General features: G+C 45.4%; 1 protein-coding gene across 1 annotated transcript in view; it reads right to left on the bottom strand.

The window, feature by feature from the left end:
• Positions 1-221: 221 nt before the first annotated feature.
• The window catches only part of GFOD1 (Gfo/Idh/MocA-like oxidoreductase domain containing 1), an 80,392-nt gene continuing 67,902 nt past the window's right edge, over positions 222-12,711 (bottom strand). The window contains exon 3 of the mRNA XM_055079492.1: positions 222-1,181. Coding sequence (XP_054935467.1) covers positions 1,157-1,181 — 25 coding nt within the window. The 3' untranslated portion in view covers positions 222-1,156. The remainder of the gene's footprint in view (positions 1,182-12,711) is intronic.

Genomic DNA, 12,711 nt, shown 5'->3' with positions numbered 1-12,711 from the left:
GGTATGCGGGCCTCTCACTGTTGTGGCCTCTCCCGTTGTGGAGCGCAGGCTCAGCGGCCATGGCTCACGGGCCCAGCCGCTCCGCGGCACGTGGGATCTTCCCGGACCGGGGCACGAACCCGTGTCCCCCGCATCGGCAGGCAGACTCTCAACCACTGCGCCACCAGGGAAGCCCAACATTTCTTTCTAATAATGCCAACTCGTGCTGCTTGAGTTTCAAAATTTTTTAAAAAATTGATTCAAAACAACTTTTTTGTGTGTGTAGGCATCATTACTTATTCAATTAATTTAGACTCTACAAGATAGTACATTATTTTCCTTGGACAGTTTCTTAGAGGAATAATGTATAGGTATTTTGCTAGCTAGCTAACTGATAAATAAGTATATAAACTGTTTTTAAAAGATTTACTTTATCATTAAACATGATCTTTTTCATGATTCTATGTAAATTCTGTATTTCACATAAAAATGAGAAAGCTCTTCATATATGATATGGAAAGTTATACAAAAACGGCAAGGGGCAGAAAAACGTGCCTGCTATATTACCATCTGTATAGAAGGCAAAGAATAAATGTATATTTGCTTGTATTTATGTAAAATATCTCTGGAAGGGAACGCTGATAACCAGTAACGCTGGGTGCCTCTGGGTAGGAAATGGGTGGCTCCAAGAAATGGAAGGGGGGCTTTTCAGCATGTCTGCTTTTGTTCTCTTTGAATTTTAAACCCAGTGAGTGCATTACAAATTTTAAAATGAATAGATAAAATTATAATTTTTGCTTGAAAAGGAAAAAAAAAAAAAACCCTTACAATGTCCTTTGGATGGAGGTAGGGGCCTAAGCTTCAGGAGGGAGGGTCATGGGCACATCCAGCAGTGTGACAGCTGGGCCTTGGACAGGGCCCTCTACCAAGAGGCACTGGGTACACGGTAACGAGCCTATAAATCACTCGATAAAACTCATATCATGGCTGGTCTCTGAAAGGGGAATCTTGTTTTTCCTTTCCTGTAATACAAGAGATTCATGAGTTATCCAGAAATTCAGAGATTGCGGTGTCACGGGCTGGTCGCCTTAGAAGTTGGGCAGAAGCCAGGCCTGCCCTTTAGTTGCTGTGCGAACTCAGATAAGAGCGTGAGCCTCTCAGGGGTTTAGCTTCCTCATCAGCAAAATGCAGGCAGTAACATCCTGAGGAGCAAATAAAGATAACTTATGTAAAGTGCCCAGCTGTCAGTCCTCACTCACAAATGAGCAATAAAGGGGCCAGAAGCCACTGTCACTGCGATAGCCTTCCTGAGCTCCCTGGTCTTTGCTCCCCACTAAAAAGAAATTTCTCGGGCATAAATACCAGCCAGCATCACTCCCACCCGAGTGAGTCCTCAGCCATGAGCAGGGGAAGCTGGGGGCCTTCCCCTGGGAGGGCCCACTCTGGCTTGTGTTATCCCTGGTCTGGGGGGCCGGCACAATTCCAGGCCCAGCTTGGGGTTCATTCATTCCAAAAAGATCTGATCCTGGGACTAAACGTGCTCGTCACTGAGCCTGGGGTGAGAAGGGCAGGCGGAGGGAACGCAGGAAGGTAATCCTAGGAGGTCACCATTGCCCGCCCTTTTCAAACTTGCAGAAGAGGGTTTAGAATTTGGGAGCCTGGGGAAGAGCATTTGTGTGTTTAGTATGTTTTTCACAACCACAGACCCGACATGCGAACTAAGCTGGGGAACTGTATCAGTCCCACTTCTAGGTAGTTCACTAGAAATTCTCCACATAATTATAGGTATCATTTATTGAGCACCTACTCTTTGCAGCCACAGTGCCAGATGCTTTATCTTTGATCTTTCCTGCACAGTTAGGTTACCGCCTGCATTTTACAGATGAGGAAATGGAGCCTCAGAGGTAGTATATTTCACCTGCCAGAGGTCACAACTTCAGTACAACAACAAGAGGGTCAGAATTGGAACTCTGGTCTGGGTGGCCACCCTCTTTCAAACGCGCCTCTCAACATGAGTGCCACGCTGAGTGTCTGCTAGCTGTACCAGCAGCGCTGTCCCCTACAGGACAGGTGGCCTTTCCCAAGAGTGGATGCTAAAGATTCCATGTCCCCTGTGGTGGTAGGTTGAAGGTCAACATCCCAATCCCCAGAATCTGTGAACGTTCTCTTACATGATGGCAAAAGGGACTTGGCAGATATGACGAAGTTAAGGATCTAGAGGTGGGAGATTAGCTTGGATTATCCAGGTGGGCCTGATGTAATCACAGGGTCCTTATCAGAAGGAAGAAAGAGATCAGAATGGGTGGTAGGGGACCTGTCACAAAAGCAAGAGGTTGGAGTGATGTGAGAACATCATCATCAAGAAACACAGCCAAGGGGCTTCCCTGGTGGCGCAGTGGTTGAGAATCTGCCTGCCAATGCAGGGGACACGGGTTCGAGCCCTGGTCTGGGAAGATCCCACATGCCGCAGAGCAACTAGGCCCGCGAGCCACAACTACTGAGCCTGCGCGACTGGAGCCTGTGCTCCGCAACAAGAGAGGCCGCGACAGCGAGAGGCCCGCGCACCGCGATGAAGAGTGGCCCCCGCTCGCCGCAACTAGCGAAAGCCCACGCACAGAAACAAAGACCCAACACAGCCAAAAATAAATAAATAAATAAATAAATAAAATTGGAAAAAAAATTGGAAAAAAAAAAAAAGAAAAGAAACACAGCCAAGGCAGCTTCTAGAAGCCGGAAAACATAAGGAAAAGGATTCTCCCCTGAAGCTTCTAGAAGGAGCACAGCCCTGCCAGCACCTTGAATTCACATTTCTCACCTCTGAGAATAACTCTGTATTATTTTAAGCCACTAGGACTGTCATCATTTATTACAGCAGCCATAGGAAACTCACACACCAGATGTTTCATGTCAGAGGGAGGGATATTTACCTCCCAGAAGGAGGGAAAAAGTTCTGGAGTGGCAGTGATCACAGGTGTGCAGTGATCTACTGGAAGACCCACCTTCCGAGCACAGAGAGGCCTGGTGAGGAAAGTGCTCAGGGAAGGACAAGGGCACCCGTGACCGTCACTTCGCGAGCTCACAGCAGTGACTGGGGAGAATTCCTCAGGGGAGAATCCAGCAGTGACTGGGGGCTGTGGAGCCCCACGGAAGCTGGCCTCAGAGGGAAAAGGGGCGTCTGGCTTCAGGTCCCTCCACTCTCCACTGGGGGACAGCCAGCCTGCTGTGAGAAATTCTTCTGCACTGTCACCACCTACTTTCACTTCCTCACTTCCCAGGCCCTCCCTTATCTCGGGGGCAGCCCCTGCCACACCCAGAAGGATGGGAGACAGAACATATCATAAAACCCAGAGAGGGACCATGGGAGAGACCGAGGGCACCTGGCAGGGCAAACGTTTGTCTCCATCCGCCAGGTCAGAAGCCAACGCAAAACAGGAGAGCAGGTGGGGAACAGGAAATATACTTGGCCAGATAGCAATTCAGCCCTAGCAGGCGTGAGAAGACTGTGGTGTCCTGCAGTGGGCGTGTCAGGACACACCGGCCCACGTGCATCCCCCTGGAGTGTTTTGATTTGACCATTGGGGCGGGGGGGGGGTGAACATTTTTTTTTTTATATACAGGGCATCTTTTTAAAATTTATTTATTTATTTTATTTTTGGCTGTGTTGGGTCTTTGTTGCTGTGCACAGGCTTTCCCTAGTTGTGGAGAGCGGGAGCTACTCTTCTTTGTGGTGCGTGGGCTTCTCATTGCAGTGGCTTCTCTTGTTGCAGAGCATGGGCTCTAGGTGTGTGGGCTTCAGTAGTTGTGGCACACGGGCTCAGTAGTTGTGGCTCGCAGGCTCTAGAGCACAGGCTCAGTAGTTGTGGCACATCGGCTCAGTAGTTGTGGCACACGGGCTCAGTAGTTGTGGCTCACGGGCTCTAGAGAGCAGGCTCAGTAGTTGTGGCGCACAGGCTTAGTTGCTCCGCGGCATGTGGGATCTTCCCGGACCAGGGCTCGAACCCGCATCCCCTGCATTGGCAGGCAGATTCCTAACCACTGCACCACCAGGGAAGTCCCAAGGGGTGAACATTTTTATATTAAGTATATTTTATATTAAAATAAACACAGACACATGTGGAACCAAATACAAATTCTGCATTAATTTTTAGAAGAAGAAATTTCCGACTATAGGCCATGTCCCCAGATACTCTGTCTCCTTAAGTCTGTACTCCCTTTTCTTAACAAATAACTCAGAAGAAAGTCTGAGAATCTGGGCTTAGGGAAAAGTGCCAACACTGGAGCCTTCATAGCTGTGTTTGACTCCTGGCACAGCTAGCCACTAGCTGTATCATGTTAGTTACTGTATTGTGATAAATTATGTGATATAATATTTATTATACATATTATATATAGTATATATAACATATATGATGTTATATAACACCGTATATCATATACAGTATATATAACACGTTATATAATATTATGTATTATATAATATACAGTATATGTAATATAAGTTATATACTATTATATATTATATAATGTTATGTGTGTGTGTATGTGTATATATATATATACACATATATACATATACATACACACACACGTATCTATCTATCTATTTATATATAAAACTTAGCCCTCCTGTGCTTCTCAATCAATGGCACCTTCTCTCCTTCCTGCCAGCCAGGGTTCAGGCCAGCCAGGGTTCAGAGCAGCACCCCAGAACAGGAACCATCGAGGGCCATTCAGGGGCTCAGGGTCTTTTTAAAAAGCCTCTCTATTGACAAAAATGCGATGGACACCAGTCGACTCTACTCATTCTCTTTATTTCTTCTAGCACAAAACACGAGCTAGTTAATAACGATGTTGGGCATTTAAAAGAAAAGGGCTATACAGGCACTTTGGAAAACAGGCAGATTTTTAAGAATGTAAAACATATATCGAGGGCTTCCCTGGTGGCACAGTGGTTAAGAATCCACCTGCCAGTGCACGGTACACGGGTTCGAGCCCTGGTCCAGGAGGATCCCACATGGCGCGGAGCAACTAACCCCGTGCGCCACAGCTGCCAAGGCTGAGTGCCACAACTACTGAGCCCGCGTGCCACAACTACCGAGCCTGCGCTCTGCAATGGGAGAAGCAGCCACAATGAGAAGCTTGCACACCGCAATGAAGAGTGGCTCCCGCTCGCTGCAACTGGAGAAAGCCCGCACGCAGCAACGAAGACTCAGTGCAGCCAAGAATAATAAATATAAATAAAATAAATTTTTAAAATATATATTTTTAAAAAACACACATATATCGACCCTAAAGCCCAGCAACTCCATTCCTAGAAATATACTGAAGAGAAATAAAAACATTCGTCAACATAAAAAACCTGAACATGGGGCTTCCCTGGTGGCGCAGTGGTTGAGAATCTGCCTGCCAACCAGGGGACACGGGTTCGAGCCCTGGTCTGGGAGGATCCCACATGCCGCGGAGCAACTGGGCCCGTGAGCCACAGTTACTGAGCCTGCGCATCTGGAGCCTGTGCTCCGCAACAAGAGGCCGTGATAGCGAGTGGCCCCCACTTGCCACAACTAGAGAAAGCCCTCGCACGGAAACGAAGACCCAGCACAGCCATAAATAAATAAAAATTTAAAATCATATGGGCTTCTAAGAAGACCTCTGCTTAAAAAAAAAAACAAAAACACCCCGAACATGAACGTTCATAGCAGCTTTATTTATGAAAGCCCCAAACTGGAAACAACCCAAATGTTCATTAGCAGCTGAATGGATAAAGGAATTGTGGTACATCCATAAAATGGAGTCTACTCAGCAAGAAAAACAAATGAGGTGCTGAGACATGCAGCAATGTGGAGAAATCTGAGACATGCTACACTGAGTGCAAGAAGCCAGATGGAAAAAGGCCCATACTCTATGACTCTATTTCTATGAGATTTGTTCAACAGGCAAAATAAGCTATCATGACAGAAAGCACAGCAGTGGGTACCGGGCTGAGGCTGGGAGGGTAGAGTATGGACCCCAAGGTAAACTCAGGAAACTTTCTGGAATGATGGAACTATTCTACATCCTGAGACTGGGGTGGTGTTACATAGGTATGTACATTTATTAAAACTCATCAAACTATACACGTAAAACGAATGCATTTTATTGTACATAAAGTATACCTCCATGAAGTAAAGAGAGAGAGAAACAGAAAGGGACAGAGAGAGAGAGAGAGAGAGAGAGAGAGATAGAGAGAGAGAGAGAGAGAGGGAGGTGTCTGATGTCTTGGATGGCATGTTCCCCTTTGAGGAGCCAATGCATGAGAGAGAGAGAGAGAGAGAGAGAGAGAGAGGTGTCTGATGTCTTGGATGGCATGTTCCCCTTTGAGGAGCCAATGCATTGTTTCTCTTTCTCCTAAAATCCTCCACAGTAAATCACGTCATCACTAAGAAGCTGAGTTTCACCCTAAAGGGATTATTATCTATGAAACCATGAGAATGCTGATTTTTGTTTTTAAAGGGAGAGACCTCTGGTCTTCTGATATATTGGGGAGAGAGTAAAGATTTGATGGAAGGCGGAAGCTCTAGAAGGGACACAGCACAGGCTATTACGCAGAAACATGCACAATGCTGGGGCCAAGGTTTAGCCGGTACACAACCAATTAGAGGTGGAAACAAATTAAAACATGTGTTTATCAGTTGGTCAATAGCCTCTGCCCTGAGATTTCGGAGCATCTCCCCGTCATCCAGGACGCCTTCCCACCTCCCCAAGGTCCAGCAACTTGAAGGTTGGCAGCTACACAGACAAGACCCTATTCCAGTTGTAAGGTGGCTTCTGGGCCGATGGGCTTGTGCCTGGCCACCCTGGAGGGGAATTGTTTTTAATGCCTCCCCTGCAAGAGCAATATGAGTTAAGAGTAATCCGCAAGCATATAGTGATTAAAAGAGCACACTTTGTCAGAATGAATTGCTGCCAATGGAAAAAACACAAAAGTGGGATTTTTTTTTTTTTAAGCACACGCCATGTAAAAACTCTTAAGGGGTTTTTCCACTTGTAAGCCTGGCTTTGACCCTAATTGCAGACTTGTGTCTCGCTTCCAGATAAACATTTTAAATTATGAGAAGAGGGAAGAATCTTGGAAGAACAGAGAGAAAACCACATCTGATGACTGGAGGTCAGGGGTGAAAAATGGGAACACAAGGGGCCCTGAGTGAGAAACTCTTCCGCAGGGCTGGGGGAATCTAGTTCTCCACCCTATTAAATAAACTGAGACGAGTGAGAGCCTTCTTTGTCACTCCTTAGAACAATTAGTCTTTGTTGCTCAAGTATGGGGCGGTGGGGATAGGAAACAATGGTGTTGTGTCCAGTATCTTCAGCAGAGATTATTTCTCCTCAGCAGGTGCTTGGAGAGTTAACTACAGCATCATACACTGTGTAGACCAGTGGACCTACTGCCAGAGGAAATAATTCTATGTTTCAAGTTTTTTTATCTGAAATGAAGCAGGAGGATTCTGATTCCAGTTAAGGAGGATTACCTGACTGTAGATGTTAGCTTTGTATGAGGTCAGAGACTCACTGTGCCTGAATTATATAAATTTAAATCCTCAATGCACGAACAAGAGAAAAATGGAGCCATTAGAAAACGAAGGGGACTTGAAAGATATCATTGCCAGGTTTAAGGGGAGGGCTCCTCTGGATCCTGATTTGAGAAGGCCAACCATGAGAAGACACTCTAGAGACAATCAAAGAGATGTGAATCTGGGTTGTGTAGTGAATGAGAGCAAGGAATTCTTGTTAATTGTTATGGGTCCAATAGTGGCCTGGTGGCTAATTGGAAAGAGAGGGAGGGAGGAAGGAAGGGAGAAAGGAAGGGAGCTAACACATGCTAACTTAGGTATTTACAACACATGGAATGTCATATCAGTATTCTGGATGGCATTTAAATATTTAAAGTTTTGCAGAAAAATGAATGATATGAAAATTAAGTTAGGAAAACAAGTCCATTAATAACAGCACCAAAAAGGATAAAATATTAGGTTGGCCAGAAAGTCATTTGGGTTTTTCGTAAGCACTTATGGGAAAACCTGAACGGACTTTTTGGCCAACCCGATACTTAGAAATATATTTAAGAAGTGCAAAACTTGTACTCTGAAAACTCAAAAGAATTGCTGAAAGAAATTAGAGAAGACTTACATAATTGGAAAGATATCCTATGTTCATGGATCAGAAGATCTAATATTGTTAAGATGTGATACTACCCAATCTGTTGATCTACAGATTCAACACAATTTCTATCAAAATTCCAGCTGCCCACGCCCCCTTTTTGTTTTTTTACAAATTGATAAGCTGATCCTAAAATTCATATGGAAATGCACCCAGAATAGCAAAAACAATCTTGAAAGAAAACAAAGTTAGAAGACGAACACCTCATGATTTCAAACTTAAGGCTACAGTAATCAAGATGGTGTGGTACTGGCATGAGGATAGACAAATAGATCAATGAAATATTTAGAACTGAGAACTCAGAAATAAACCCTCACACTTATGGCTAAATGGTTTTCAACAATGGTGCCAAGACCATTCAATGGGGAAAGAATAGTCTTTTCAACAAGTGATGTCTGAAACTGGATATCCATATGCAAAAGAATGAAGTTGGACCTTTACTTCATGCCATATACAAAAATTAACTCAAAATGAATCAAAGCCCTAAGTGTAAAAGCTAAAATTATAAAACTTTTAGAAGAAAACATAGGAGTAAAACTTTGAGACCTTGTGTTAGTAGGTTACGAAGCGTGGCATCCAAACTCCATGGACGTGAACCCTCAGTCTGCCACTTCCTTGTTATGGCCAAGTGGGCGGCTTAATTTCGCTTAGTTGCAGCGAAAATGAAGATACAATCAGCCTCATGAGGCTATTACAAGAACTATATGAGCCAACACTGGCATCTCCCAGAACATGAACTCAGTCTATGTGAGTTCATTGTTAGCCATGTTCTTAGTAAAAGAACATGTAAGCTACAGAGTGAAGCCTATGTATGGACTTGGGTGCAAAATGTAAAATGCCATTTCCAGATTTAAAAAAAAGAAATTCCAATTTACAAGGCCTGGTGTGAATTCTCTACAATGGGTAATTTTCATGGGATCTGTAGTGTAAAACAGTTTGTTTCAAAGGTCCCAAGAGTAGCATGCTGGAGTCCTCTGGGTCAAATTCCACCTGAAGACATTGCTTATGGAGGAACCAGCATTTTAAAGTTTTGAATTTGGATGCCTTTACACGGGGCACCTCCTTCCAGTGACCCACAAGCCCATCCATTCCTTATTGTATAACCTCAGGCATATCTCACTTGTTTACATCATAGTCTGGTACCTGAAGATGACTGTTTCTACCCTCTATCTCAAAGGCTGTGAAATCTTTGTTGGCTATCCAACTTTCTTCTTACAAATGTTTGGAGAGCCTCTTCTTTTTTTTTTTTTTTTTTTTTTTTTCCGCTCCGCGGCACGTGGGATCCTCCCGGACCGGGGCGCGAACCCGCGTCCCCTGCATCGGCAGGCGGACTCTCAACCACTGCGCCACCAGGGAAGCCCCTAAAATATTTTAAAAGGTAACATAGACCACACTGTCCCAAGAGAAGTATCACGCAAGCTACAAATGCAAGTCCCTTGCATAATTTTAAATTTTCTAATAGTCACATGAAAAAAGTAAAAAAAAAAACATATTTTATATTCTTCTTTCAAACTAAGTGCTAGAAATCTGGTGTGTATTTTACATTTAGAGTACATCTCAATTTGGAACGGCTACATTTCAAGTGCTCCATAGCCACGGTTGGCCAGCGAACTGGACGGCGCAGATATAGAAAACCAATGACAAACCATGCGCTGTAAGACCTTAGAGGAAGAGGTGGGGGTCTACAGGAAAAGAGCATTGACGTTACAAACTATTTAAGTGGCAGATTCTGGGGCTTTGGCGGTCACGGTGGTGACAATGGTCATGTTGAAGTTTGAGATGGAGTGAAACTGAGATCATGTGATTCCAGTGCAGCAGTGGGAGGAGAAGATATTCAGGGCTTCCTTTTCTGCTGTGGTTTCTACTTCCATCCTCCCTACTCCAGGCATACTGGGGGTGGGATAGGACAGGGTTGAAGAAAAAGCAAAGAAGAGTAGGTGGGGTTGAGAGAGCACCACTACTAATATTTAAATCTGCTTCAAGCTCAGGCCCCCACTCAGCGGTGGCCCAAAGGGTCCTGGGGCGAGGACTTTCCAGCCACTCCTGACCTCCCCTCCCCAGCTTCTGAGGCAGCTTCTCTGTCTCCAAAGAACAGGCGTTCCGCCTCTGCTCTTCAAGGAATATTATGTTCTCCCAACTGTGATATTTTGGGTCTTTTTGGCACGAGGTGGGACGGGCAGGGGTGGAAATAACTCACGAATGTTCTCTGAACAAGAAACCAGGAAAGTACAGCCACCTGGCCTCAGGATTTTGCTGGCTCCAGGGACATCACTGTAAACCCACTAACACTAATTGCTTTCACATCTGCTCCCATTTCTAGTGGAAATAAAATGCCTCTCCGGCTAATGGGAGACGGAGGGACGCCCGCTTGCTGTTTGTTTACCTCGTTACGTAAGAGCTCTCTCCTCCCCGGGCCCCCAGCCTGAAACCCTTGAAAGGGCATCTTGCGCAAAGCTGGCAGGAGCCTCACATGCACAGAAAGGACGCCTGCGTTCCTGCTAGGGCTGCAGAACTCCCTAATCCTAGACTGAACAGATGTGGGGTGTTGGGGGAGGCAGAAAGGAGAGAGAGAGAAAAGGGAAGGAATCCTACTTGCTTTTAATTCAAGCTTCCTGGGATATTTTGGATCTCTTTATTTGACATGAAGTACCAAGATCTGAACCTCAACTTCTGAATTCAGACTTCTGACTGCCAAAGAAGGGAAAAATACAAGTCCAGCTGAAACTGGGGTTTACGCAAACGGACTCTCAACCCGCTGGGGCCCTTTAAAATGATTTACGGCAGCTCACTGGGAAGCCATCTTTGACAGTCCTGTTCTAGCTGGGCTGCCTGTGTTTACCACTGTGGTAGGACTTATTACACAACACGGTCTGTCTCGCCACTGACCGTTGGCAGGACAGCATCTTACACACCCCTCTATCTTCAACGCCGAGCATGGGTCTCGGCAAAGCACAGGTGTAGCTCAGAGCCCTGGCCGTCCCTCCCCTCTCCCCAAAGATTCTAGTAACAGAACCATTCATTTTTAGCTGGACCCACAGTTGCTAAGAATAAAAACTACATTTCCCAGTCTCCCTTGCAGTTAAGTGTGGCCATGTGACTAAGTTCTAGCTAACAGGATATGAGAAGTGATTTTATACATATATAATATATATAATATAAAGTTCCCATGGTGCAATTCTCCATCTCCCTTCTTCCTGTGTGAATACTGACCAGGGTGAGGTCATCTTGGGTCATGTAGTCAAGGACAACACCCTAGGGTTGGTGGTGTGATAAGACAGGTTCCTGGAGCCTAGACAGTGTGGAGTGTCAGACTGCTTTTGGAGGGGCTGCTGTGTGAGAACGAAACTTATTTTGGAACTGGGTTACGGTAGCTGAAATTACATGCTTAGGATTTATTTGTTGAAGAAAAGAAAGGATGATACCCCTATAACAGAGCACCCCACTGTGATGGTTATTTTATGTGACTGGGCCACAGGGCGCCCTGACATTAGGTCAAACTTTATTCTGCAGTATCTGGAAGGGTGTTTCTGGATGAGATTAACATTTGAACTGGTAGACTGAGTAAGCAGATTGCCCTCCCTCATGTGGGTGGGCCTCATCCAATTAACTGAAGACCTGGGTCTGAAGGCTGAGATAAGAGGGACCTCCTGCTGCCCAAACGTCTGAGCTATCAGTCTTTTCCTGCCTTTGAACTAAAACTGAAACATCAGCTCTTCTTGAGTCTCAAGGCTGTTGCTTTCAGACTAGAACTTACCATTGGCTTCCCTGGTTCTCAGGCCTTTGGACTTGGACTGGAACTACATATACCATTGGCTCTAGTGGGTTTCCAGCTAACCGACTACAGCTTTGGGACTTCTCGGCCTCCATCACTGTATGACCTATTCCCTTATGATAAATCTGTTTCTTTATTCTTGGCAAACATGGGTTCAGCTGAAAGTTAATGGTTCTGTTACTAGAGAAGAGGAGAACTGATTTGGGGGAGGAGAGGGGCAGCGGGGGGTCTGTGCTACATCTATAATTTGCTGAGACCCGTGCTAGGCGCTGGAGGTAAAGTGCTGTAGAAGATGCGATCCTGCCAGCGGTCAATGGGGAGACAGACAAGGCGTTGTCTAATTACACCATACTGTGAGCTATAGAGAGACAGATATAGACATAGATATATCTCCAATTGGTTCTGTTTCTCCAGAGAGCCCTGAACTAATACACTCACTCTTTGGCTCTCCTTCTGGACAGCCAACCTCTGGTTCTTCCTACCTCTCTTACTGATGAAGAATCTTACAGCCCTGACTAGATGACATGCTCCTGGGCTACAGAGATTCATCTTTCTCATCACCTTCTTTTGTCTCCACCTCCCTCTATATGCTGCCTACTCTAGGCTGGAACAGAGCAGCACTCCATGACCAGACACTTGAAATAAAGGATGACTTAGACACTTGAATAAAGGATGATATTAAAAACAAAGCCCTTGGGGACTTCCCTGGTGGCGCAGTGGTTAAGAATCTGCCTGCCAATGCAGGGGACACGGGTTCGAGCCCTGGT

Source organism: Physeter macrocephalus, chromosome 18 (genome assembly GCF_002837175.3).
Source record: "Physeter macrocephalus isolate SW-GA chromosome 18, ASM283717v5, whole genome shotgun sequence".
Lineage (NCBI taxonomy): Eukaryota > Metazoa > Chordata > Mammalia > Artiodactyla > Physeteridae > Physeter > Physeter macrocephalus.
Note: the sequence above shows the minus strand (reverse complement) of the source record. Positions and strands in the feature narration are given on the sequence as shown.